Below are 12,294 nucleotides of genomic sequence, written 5' to 3' on the forward strand. Positions count from 1 at the left end.
CATAAATTTTGATATGCTGTATTTTCATATTCATTTAGTTCACTGAATTTTTCATTTCCTTTGAGACTTCCTTTTTTGTCCCATGAATTACTCAGAAGTATGTTGATCAGTTTCCAAGTGTTTGGAGATTTTCCTGTTATTGCTCTGTTACTAATTTCTAGTTTAGTTTTATTGTGATCAGTGCTAACACTCTGAATAATTTAATCATTTTAATTTGTTGAGGTTTATTTTATAGCCCAGGATATGATCTATCTTGATATATATTCCATTGGCACTTGAAAGAAATGTGTATTCTATTGTTGTTGAATAAAATATAAATGTCAATTAAGTCCTATTGGTTGCTAATATTGTAGAACTTTATATTCTTACTGCTCTTCTGCCTAGTTGTTCCATCATCTGTTAAGATGGGGGGAACTGGCCGAGCGCGGTGGCTCAAGCCTGTAATCCCAGCACTTTAGGAGGCCGAGATGGGCGGATCACGAGGTCAGGAGATCGAGACCATCCTGGCTAACTGGGTGAAACCCGTCTCTACTAAAAAACACAAAAAACTAGCCGGGCCAGGTGGCAGGCTCCTGTAGTCCCAACTACTCGGGAGGCTGAGGCAGGAGAATGGCCTAAACCTGGGAGGCGGAGCCTGCAGTGAGCTGAGATCTGGCCACTGCACTCCAGCCTGGGCGAAAGAGCAAGACTCAGTCTCAAAAAAAAAAAAAAAAAAAAAAAGATGGGGGGAATTGAAGTTTCCAACTATAATTGTAAATTTGTCTATTTCTCCTTTTAGTTCTACATTTTTTACTTTAAATATTGTGTAGCTCTGTTTTTGGTGCATATACGTTTGGGATTTCTAGGTAATCTTTGTGGATTTGCACTTTAATCATTATATAATGCCCTTCTCTGTCTCTGGTAAATTTTGTTGCTCTGATTTTATCTGATATTAATATCAGATAATATTTGGTTGATGTTGCTAGATGCCTATTTTTCCATTCTGTTACTTTCACTTGCTTATAATGTTACTATAGGCAGTGAGTTTCATGTAGGCAGCATAGTTCAACAAACCATAGTTGGTTCACTTTTAATCCAATCTGACATCAATTGATGTATTTAGATTATTTATATTTAATTTATTAATGTATTAGATCTTAAGTATGTAATTTTTATTTTTTTCTGAGACAGAGTCTTGCTCTGTCACCCAGGCTGGAGTGCAGTGGCAGGATCTCAGCTCACTGCAAGCTCTGCCTCCCAGGTTCACACCATTCTCCTGCCTCAGCCTTCCGAGTAGCTGGGACTACAGGTGCCCACCACCACGCCTGGCTAATTTTTTGTATTTTTTAGTAGAGACAGTATTTCATCTGTTAGCCAGGATGGTCTCGATCTCCTGACCTCGTGATCCGCCTGCCTCGGCCTCCCAAAGTGCTGGGATTACAGGCGTGAGCCACGGTATAGAGTTTTCAAATGTATCCGTTCATGTAACTTTCAGGAGTTGTTCTAAGTATTGCATTATATATGCATAACTTATCATAGTCTACTGATGTTGTCATTTTACTAGTGCAAGCAAAGTACAGAAAATTTATCTACTTTTGACCAGACACGGTGGCTCATGCCTGTAATCCCAGCACTTTGGGAGACCGAGGTGGGCGGATCACTTGAGGTCAGGAGTTCGAGATCAGCCTGGCCAACATAGAGAAACCCCATCTCTACTAAAAATACAAAAATTAGCTGGGCGTGGTGGTGGCAGGCACCTCTAATTCCATCTACTGGGGAGGTTGAGGTAGGAGAATCAATCAAACCTGGGAGGTGAAGGTTGCAGTGAGTCGAGATCAGGTCATTGAACTCTACCCTGGGTGACAGAATAAGACTTTGTTTCCAAAAAAAAAAAAAAAAAAATCTACTTTGATGTCTTTTTATTCTCTCCTGTTTATAAAATAATGGTCTTCAGTATTTCTTCTACATTCATTTACATCAATCAATGTTATAATTTTGGCTTCCACAATAAAATATAATTTAGAAAGCTCAAGAGGAGAAGGAAAGCCTGTTGTATATACCTATATTTCTGCTTACTAATACCTTCTTTATCTCTGATGTTCCAGGCTTCCTTCTTTTATTGTTTCCTTTCTGTTTTAAAAAAAACTTCATTTAGCCATTCTTTTAGGGTAGGCTTTCAGGCAACAAATTCTGTCAGTTTTCCTTCATCTGAGAATGTCTCAAGTTCCCCTTTATTTCTTGCAGGATATTTTTCACTGAGTATGGGATTCTGGGTTGACAATTCTTTTCTTGCAGCACCTAGAAAAATATGGCACAACTTCCTTTTGGCCTCCATGATTTCTAATGAGAAATCCACTATTATTTTAGTTATTTTCCCCTTATAAGTAAGTTGTTTTCCTCTGGTGGCTTTCAATATTTTTTCTTTGTCTTTAGTTTTCAGAAGCTTAATTATAAGTCTTGTTGTGAGTTATATGTGTTTATTATGTTTAGGGTTCTCTTAGCTTCTTGAATCTGTATGTTTATATTTTCTGTCAACTTTAGGACATTTTTCAGCCATGATTTCTTTAAGTAGTTTTCTAGCCTCCCCTTATTTTTCCTCTCCTGGAACTTCAATGACATGAATGCTATATCTTTTATTAGAGTCCCATGAATCCCTAAGAATACCTCGTTCATTTGTTTTCAAGTCTATTTTTCTCTGTGTTGGTCTTATTGGGGAACTTCTATTATTCAAACAGCTAAGTGATTCTTCTCATTTGCCCCCTCTATTTTACTGTTGAGCCCATTCACTGAGCTTTTTACTCAGGTTATTATATTTTCAGTTCTAAAATTTTTTTTTTTTTTTTTTTTTTTTCTGCTGCTGATGGAGTCATCGGCAAAAAAACCTTTCCATTTAAAGAATTTGTTTCAACTCATCCTTTTTTATGGCTGCATAATATTCCATGGTGTATATGTGCCACATTTTCTTAATCCAGTCTGTCACAGATGGACATTTGGGTTGATTCCAAGTCTTTGCTATTGTGAATAGTGCCGCAATAAACATACGTGTGCATGTGTCTTTATAGCATGGATGCAGCTGGAAACCATCATTCTTAGCAAACTATCACAAGAACAGAAAGCCAAACACCGCATGTTCTCACTCATAGGTGGGAACTGAACAATGACATCACTTGGACTCGGGAAGGGGAACATCACACATCAGGGCCTATCATGGGGAGGGGCGAGGGAGGAGGGATTGCATTGGGAGTTATACCTGATATAAATGACGAATTGATGGGTGCAGCACACCAACATGGCACAAGTATACATATGTAACAAACCTGCACGTTATGCACATGTACCCTAGAACTTAAAGTATAATAAAAAAAAAAAAAAAAGAATTTGTTTCAAGTGGTTTCCTAACTGCTTTCTGAAGCATTGTTTTAAATTATGGGTACTTCAAAATCTTTGTCAGATAGTTTTAATATCTCAGGCATCCCAGTGTTAGCATTTGATTGTTTTTTTTTTTTTTTCATTCAGTTTGAGATTTTTCTAGTTCCTTGTATGATAAGTGGTTTTCAAATTTAAGCCTGGACATTTTCACATTATGTTCTGAGACGCTTGCTCTTTAAATAAACCTTCTTTTTCATCTGTTCTTATCTGACACTGCTCCAGCAGAGAAAGGGGAGTGCCAACTCATTGCTGCCAAGTGAATGTAGAAGTCTGGGTTCCCTATTTGGCTCCACTGAAACTTGAGGGGAGCCTCTTTGTTATTGCTAGAAGAGGACAGGAGTTCAGACTCCCACATAGTCTTCACTAAGACTGCGGAGACAAGGAGCTAGTTACTGGCCAACAGGAATGAAAGTCCCAACTTCCCACTCGGTCTCTCTGACACCACCCTAGTGGGAGTATTGGAGAAACTTGTTACAGCCTCACAGGGTGAAATTCTGGGCTCCCCACAAGATCTTAATGTGGGTGAGAGTGAGGTCAAAGTGTTTTCTGTGGTGCTTGGCTAAAGTAGCGTGGCCATTGTCTAAACATTTTCTGTCTTGCAAAGGCAGCCCCTTTCCTGGTCCTTTAGCTGGAGAGAACAGCCTTTCATTGGTGCTTTGTTTGTCTGCACCTCTTGGTGTTTTTGGGTTGCCATCATCTTCAGCTTTAAGTCTGAGATTTAGGGGCTAAAAGAAAACCCAGAGTATTAACCACCATGTTGTTCCTTGGGTCTTGGGGTCCCTAGCTTGTCTGCCTATTTCTTTACACTTTCAGAGTTATTTATTTATTTATTTATAATGTTCAACATGTGAGATTGTACTTAATAGCTTTATAAGAAAAAATGCATCTACTTCATCTTCCCAGAAGCAAAAATCTTGATATTGTGACTTTTATAATTAGTGGACTCCTCTCCATGAAAAAATAAAATAGGTAAACTAATTTTTCTTTCAAAAGAAAAGTGAGGAGAAAATTACACAAGTAGTTCTGTTGTTTTATTCTAAACATTCCCAAAAGCTTAATTGTTATGGTTAATATTTCATATCATCAAAGAATGTTGCCTCAATCAAAATAATTATTTATTTTCCTAATGGCCCAGTTTTTCTTCCTATGCACTTAATGGTAGTCAACAGTGGCAAAAAGACTGTGTGGATATTGCAGAAATATATTAGTGATTACAGAAGCAAGTGGAAGCGTGTATCTCTTTTGGATTTTGGAAAAACTGTTTAGTAATAGAAATAGAAAATAACACTCATTTACTGAATGTCTGGCATATTTAAGGTATGGGAGACACAGAGAGTAAAACCTAAAGAAAATGCAAACCATAAAACAAATAAAGCAAAATCAAATATATGCGATTCAGTGTTATGGGAATATAGAGAATGAATGAGTAATTATGAATAAAAATTTTAGGTAAGAAATTAATATAAATGGCATGTGAGCTGTATTGGGGGAAAAGTTCACTCAATACTTATCATCTGCCTACTTTATGGAGGCTAGTCAGTGCTAGATGCAGAACAAATAGTATTTTGACTGAGTCTGGGAAATGGGGTGGGGTGGAGTGGGTGGGCAGGCATTTCAGTAGGGGGATAGCTAAAGCTGACACATAAAAATGTGGGGAGCAAAACAGAGTTTATGAATATAACTATGAAGCCATGCTATTTGAAAGCTCATTCTATACGGAAAGACTAAATTGTACTAGTAGTAATTACAGGTAACTTTTATTCACACTATGTGCCAGGTACCAGGCTACATGCTTTACACGAAGCATTTTTATTTCATTCTCATATTAATGCTTTGCAACAGGTATTAGTATTATTAGCTCCATTTTAGAGATGAAGGAACTGAGTTTAGAGAAAATAAGTAACATACTTATGATCATGCAATTAGAAAGTCGTGGAATTTTAGAATTAAGAAATTTAGAATAGCATTGAAAATGCTTACTTTGGGATTTTTACTCCTATGAATATTGTTTTACAGATGTTGATGGCATGGACCTGGGCAAAAAGGTCAGCATCCCCAGAGACATCATGTTGGAAGAATTATCCCATCTCAGTAACCGCGGTGCCAGGCTATTTAAGATGCGTCAAAGAAGATCTGACAAATACACATTTGAAAATTTCCAGTATGAATCTAGAGCACAAATTAATGTAGGTATAACTTGAACATGTGGTATCCAAATGAATGAGCAGTATTTCTAAATTTGTATGTATGACTAGTTTCTCAAGCAAATATTCTATATATCTTTTTTCAATTTATTCTGTTAGGCTATTTTTTTTTATCATAATGAATAGTTTAGGTGGGTAAACAAAAGAAGTATTATGTATGATATGAATATGCTTTTAGTTCAATAGGGACATTGTAAGCTTGTAGATTTGGCACTGAGGAACTTGTCTGTTCCACTAAGAGGAGGGACAGGGAATGGAGAGAAGTGGTACTAAAAGTTTCCATGGTCTTATCACAACCAGTTACATGTTTGAGATGGAAACACTTCCAAAGCACATAGCGCTCCACAAGCGAGGATAAGCATTTTATTCACTGAGTAAATCTTGGCACTGAAAACATGCCTAGGAACTACAGACACATTCAACGTCCTTTCAAAGCATTTATTCCGCATTGTGTAGGGAAGTCTGGTACTCACTAACGACAAAAACTAGTTTGGATATAACTCTTTGGACAGAGATTTCCTCAACTCAAAGCTAGTAAACAAACAAAAATTAAACTACATTTTACTTTATTGTATTAATATTATATTCACTTAAACTGTCAATGAAAAAGATTGTAGAGGAAATAGTTGATAGTAGAAAGGCAACCAGCTTTGGGAAGATGGCTTTAAAATTCAAATGGCTGGTGTGAAGAATCAAAAAGGAACAGTGCAATTGTCTTAAATTTGAAAAGATCATGATGACTTCAACAAATACGTTTTATTTACTGAGAGTTTCTTCCTAGAGCTATTAAAGATTTACTTACAAATTTAAGCCTGAAAACTCACCAGCTCCCATCACTAATAAGTTGTTTTGAATGGACAGCTCACTTCTTTACAGCAAACAGACTAATTTCCCTGATTTATTTTACCATAATTACTAAAACACATTATAGAAACTAATATCTACATCCACAAACACCAACATTTTGTTTCCCATATTTCTATTTTCCTTGTAACGTTTTTTGTTAACAGAAAATGTTGAGAGGACATTTAACAAATTTATTTTCATATTTGTGAACATTCTTCAGCCATCCATTGATTAAATCTAGTTTTAATTGTGAATTCAGTTAGCCATCAAATCTTACTCAACTATAGTATTTACACTTGTGAGAAATGATTTTTTAGTTGAAGTCAGTGTACCCTATAAGTATTCCCAGTATCCTCTTACCAAAAACATCTTCTAAGTATGAGTCAAAAATAATCCCTACCGCATCTGCTGGAGTCTATGTAATCATATTCTTTCAATAATGACAATAGAGAAGACTCTATGGAGTAGTACAAAATAAGGTGGCTTAAGGAAGTCTTTGAAAAGTCATCTGCAAGTTTAGATATTTGAATAAACGAATAATGTCAGTTTTTATAACTTCCACTTACATCTCTAGGAATAATGCTTTAACTACAATTCTGAAGAAAGGTACAATAAGATTTAAAATGTCCCTGTGAACACAACATATTATCTTACCACCAGTATTTCAAATTATTGACTATAATTTTATATACCTGTGGTTGAATGTGTGCTGGTTACACATAATACATATAAGACCATGTCTTGGCTGGGCACGGTGGCTCACGCCTGTAATCCCAGCACTTTGGGAGGCCGAGGTGGGCGGATCCACGAGGTCAGGAGATCGAGACCATCCTGGCTAACATGGTGAAACCTCCGTCTCTACTAAAAAATACAAAAAAAAATTAGCCAGGTGCGCTGGCCGGCGCCTGTAGTCCCAGGTGCTCGGGAGGCTGACGCAGGAGAATGACGTGAACCTGAGAGGCGGAGCTTGCAGTGAGCCAAGATCACGCCACTGCACTCCACACCCCAGTCTGGGCCACAGAGCCCGACTCCGTTTCAAAAAAAAAAAAAAAAGAACATGTCTTGACAATTTTTCACTATTCCCAGAAGACTGGGCACTGAATAAATAAAATGGCCCCAAACAGGTTTATTGAAATAAATAATTAAATATTGATAAATAACTCAGAGCAATAAGCAATAATAATGTATGCAATAAAGTCATATTTTATTGAGTTACATAACATACTCTGAAGTGTGATGAATTTTACTCTTCTTTCAAAATAAGTAAAGTAGTATTCAAGGAAGTATGTTCATTTGACTTAAGCAACACCATAATAAAGAAGATTGAAACTCAGCTGTCAGAACTCTAGAGTTCTTGGCACCAACTCCTTTCATGGTGTAATTAAAGGAAACTCTGGCCTGGGAATCAGGAGACCAAGGTTTGGTCCTGGCTCTCCCACCAGCCATGTGATTTAGCGTTAACTCAAAAAGGGTTTTTGTTTTGTTTTGTTTTGTTTTTTGTTTTTTGCCTTTCTGAATTTCTCCCTTCATTTTAAAAATAAAGATATGCACTCCAATACTCTCTCAGGTGCCTTCTGTCTTTAATGATCTGTGTGTTGCCTGATCTTAATTCAAAAAATTACCTGCACAATAAATCATTAAGGAAGATAGTGAGCCACATTGTACAATGATACACTTACTTTGTCAAGGCTGTAGATTGCAGCTTGAAACGTTAATATGACAGGAATTCAAAAATAATATTAGACTCAGGTCTATTTCCATTCATATTCATTTATACTTTTGGCAAATATTTATTGGGTGCCTATTATGTTCTAGATACTATGCTGCAAGCTCAAAGATAAATAAATACAGGCTTTATCTAGTGATATAGAGACCAAACAACATTGAAAGATAAGAGAGCTTTTATTACTTACAATCTAGTTCTTGAATGATCCTTGTGTGATTTATACCACATTAATCTAATTTATTGACTACATTTTCTGGAACAAGTTTTTACTTTTACTGCTTCCCTTGAGCAATAGATGTTGTCAAAGTAATAATTTAACTCAGCTTTATATATTTCGTATTCTAGTATAATGTTGAAGACCTCATATGAATGAAAATATAAACCACCCTCCTGGTAATTAATGCCATTTGTTCAAACATTACCATTTTAAAAATAGAAAAAATAAGTGTAGCTTTGAATTCTACTGGTGAGGGACACTGGCAAATTCAAGCTACATATACTTTCTATGACATAAACAGCAATAATAGTAAATATGTGTTCCTAAAAAGAAATGAACATTGCTTGCTACATGAGCCAATTTTGAAGCCCTAGTTCATAAACTATTTCTTAACCAAAATGGCAAAATGGAGATGGATGAAGAAAATAGGCCACCAGAAATAAAGTAAAATGGAATAATGCTTCATGATAATTAAAATTCTCTTCTTATAAGTTACTATATTTTTTGAATCACTAAAAAGATTCTATATTTTTTATATAGATACTATATAAGATACTATATTTTTTGAATCACTAAAAATCTTAAATACTACTGGGAAAAGGGGAAGTATACTATTAAAAGTAATTCTGAAATAAGACCACACTAAATAATTGGAACTCTAAATATATGTTTGCTTTGTTCAAAAAATAACTTCTACCATGTATTTGGCACAAAGCATGGAACAGACAAAGAAGCCTTCTTTTTTATTTCTATTGATATTTTAACAGAAATCATGTAAATCATCTTCTATATGTGTTTTTAATTTACATAGTCATAATCTATAGGATATGGCTCTAGTTTTGTTTTCTTTAGAGTCAACTTAACTGAGGTAAAGAGAGACATATTTTCATTTGTCTTTCCAACTTTTCTGAAAGGAATTGCAGGTGATGGAATGCTGTGGTGTAAGGCTTATAATTATATAGGTTACTGTCTAGCTATTATATGGCTTTGCTTGTTTTCTTAATGATGATGTAGAGGTATTCGGTGTCTCCTGATAATTAATGACTAACTAGAAAGAGTTGATTTTCTGGCTCATCATTAATTCCCAGGAAGAGGTTACAGAATGTTAGTATTACAATTCCTAGAAATTAATGTAGGTGGAATTATTTGTAAGTTTAGGTGAAATTCATTTCATGAACACATTCTAGGAACTTAGAAAATGTTATTCTTTGTGCATTATGCATTTAAACTTCCTAAATTTATCTCAAATGCCTTTTTATTTACAATTACAGTTATCAGGAACTCTACACTTTTTAAAGAGGTAGTATAGATTTAGAAGTAAAAACAAAAAGATACTAATCTAGTCAATTATTAAGTCCAACACCCAAGATAGGAGCTGAGTTCAAAATGCAAAATGTTATATTACACACACACACACACACACAATGCCTGTCTTAGTCCATTCATGTAGTTATAAATAAATAGCTGAGACCAGGTACTTTATAAAGAAAAGAAGTTTATTTGGCTGATGGTTCTGTGGGCTGTACAAGAAGCATGGCATCAGCACCTGCTTCTGGTAAGGGCCCCAGGAAACTTCCACCCATGGCAGAAGGGAAAGGGGAGTTGGCATCACGTGGTGAGAGAAGAAGGAAGGGAGAGGAGGGAGGAGGTGCCAAGTTCCTTTTAACAATCAGTTCTCATAGGAACTAATTACTGCAAGGATGGCACCAAGTCATTCATGAGGAATCCACCTCCATGACCAAACACCTCGCACTAGGCCCCAACTCCAACACTGGAAATGAAATTTCAACATGAGATTTAGAGGGGACAAATATCCAAATCATATCAGTGGCCAACTAGACTTCAACCAGATTATAAATAGGGTGGGGACTCCAAATGACATAAATGCAATACCAAAATCCAGGTAACAGGAACAAGTAAAGAAAGAGCATGAGAAGGTGGCATAGGTTTTATTGAAGTATTGAGATAATACAGAATATGGAGACATTTCCAGTAGATTAAGTTAGTCAGAAAGAAGAGGTAAATTCTAAGATGGGTCTTAGAGGAAACCTGGGATTTGGTTTAGTAAAGAACAGAAAGGAGGGTATTCCAAGCAGGTGAAACAGCCTGTGGGGCTGAGGAGGGCAGAGGGTAGCAGTGGAGAACTGGCTTGTAGAAGTTTGCAAGGAATGAAAGGAAATGTTTGTGAGGTGAGTACGACATCTTCATTACCAGGCAAAAGAGTTTGTATTTTATTCACTAGGCAATTAGGAACAATTTCCAAAGATTGTAGTAATGCCACACCAGCATTTGTATTCGGTCTGACTGGAAGGAAAATGCTGGGTGGAAAATGAACAGAAGGCAGATGATGATATGATAAAGTATGAGCAATGAGGATAACAGGCGCATGAAGACTAACGTGAAAAAGGAAGATGACATTTGTCATAGTGAAAAAGAATCAGCTGGGTTTGGCTATTCATTCACTAAAAATTCAGCTAATGTTCACTGACTGCTTGTGCTGTATAAGGCACCATCTTAGGCTTTGTAAAAGACATATGGGCAAACTGAAATTCCCTGTTCTCAAGTAGCTAACAAGCTAGTAAACGAAACAGGACAAAACATATTATTTTAAAGGTGAATTATAGCAAATGATATGGGAGCAGCCAGAAAAAAGACAAAAAAAACTTTTTATTGGAAGGGGAGGAAGAATAACAGAAGGGGTGTTTTTTAAATTAGGACAGATCTGATCATGGTAATGATGGAGAGGGGGTATCTTGCTAGGGGAACTCCTATGATCAAAGATCTAAGGTAGAAAGGTGGAAAAGCATACAAGATAATGGGGGAACCTTGATCTATGATCAAAGGTAGAAAAGCATACAAGATAACGGGGGGATCATAAATGGTTTGGTTTTAAGCTTAGGGTACATCTTTAAAAACCGATGAGACTAGGTAGGCAGGTCTCAGTGCAAGCCTAAAGCATTTAGGCTTATTCAGTACGCAATAAAGTGTGAACGTGATGATGAGTTTGCAATTAGGCATGCGATGTTTAAAGTTTTAAAAATGTTTAAAGTGGTAATATTTTTGCTATAAATTTTAACCTCGGGCAGAGACAGCTGTAAGAGAATTCCTTCCCAAAGTAGATCTTTTAAAATTCTAATAGAGATTAAGTATTTCTGTTTAAAAAGCTGTTAGTTGAAAAGATATATATGTTCCTGGGAAGTCAGTATATCATCAGATTACCGATATTTTATAAGTATAATTTATTCATGAAGATTTTATTTTATCATTGGCATTTTCTGCCCTGTCCAAATGCGGGCTTTGATGAAGCAGACGAAAGAAGGTAGGCTCAAATTTGGACTACTGCTTTGAAAGTAGACTTTTTTGGGATGCTGCAGAGATTAACATGAATGCAAAAGCACTTGGGGAGGGACTGTGTGGGTGAAGCATAAAAATGGAGATAAACTTTATTTTCTTCATAATTGTATTAGGTGAGGATCTTAATTTATGGCCTTTAGTTATGGTAAGTATTTAAGTTTTAAAACAAAATTGTATTCTATCCTGAAATTGCTATAAAGTTAAAAAAGTGTTAAAATGTAAAGGTATATTTCATCACAAAATCTTACAAACAAATATATAAATTAAAAAATTAAAGATTTTCTGTCACACACAAAAGAGTCAAAATCAGTGTCTAATTGCTATGCTTTTTACTAAATTTTTATTTTTGAAGTTAAAAGATAATTTGACCTAATCCCTTATTTTAAAATACACATATTTCCTATATGCAATTAAAACAATGATTTCTTGTAAGAATATAACTTAGCTATACTTTTGAGGACATTACCTACTACAATGACTATTTGTTTTCTTAAAATGCACACTGAACATTTTTAAGGTGCTATATTATTGCCATAGAA

General features: G+C 35.7%; 1 protein-coding gene across 1 annotated transcript in view; it reads left to right on the plus strand.

Moving 5' to 3' along the window:
- The window catches only part of MYOZ2 (myozenin 2), a 53,666-nt gene that overhangs the window by 10,940 nt on the left and 30,432 nt on the right, over positions 1–12,294 (plus strand). Inside the window, exon 3 of the mRNA XM_010364862.2 lies at positions 5,425–5,594. Within this exon, the coding sequence (XP_010363164.1) occupies positions 5,425–5,594 (170 nt within the window). The remainder of the gene's footprint in view (positions 1–5,424; positions 5,595–12,294) is intronic.

The sequence above is a fragment of the Rhinopithecus roxellana genome, chromosome 2, assembly GCF_007565055.1.
Source record: "Rhinopithecus roxellana isolate Shanxi Qingling chromosome 2, ASM756505v1, whole genome shotgun sequence".
Lineage (NCBI taxonomy): Eukaryota > Metazoa > Chordata > Mammalia > Primates > Cercopithecidae > Rhinopithecus > Rhinopithecus roxellana.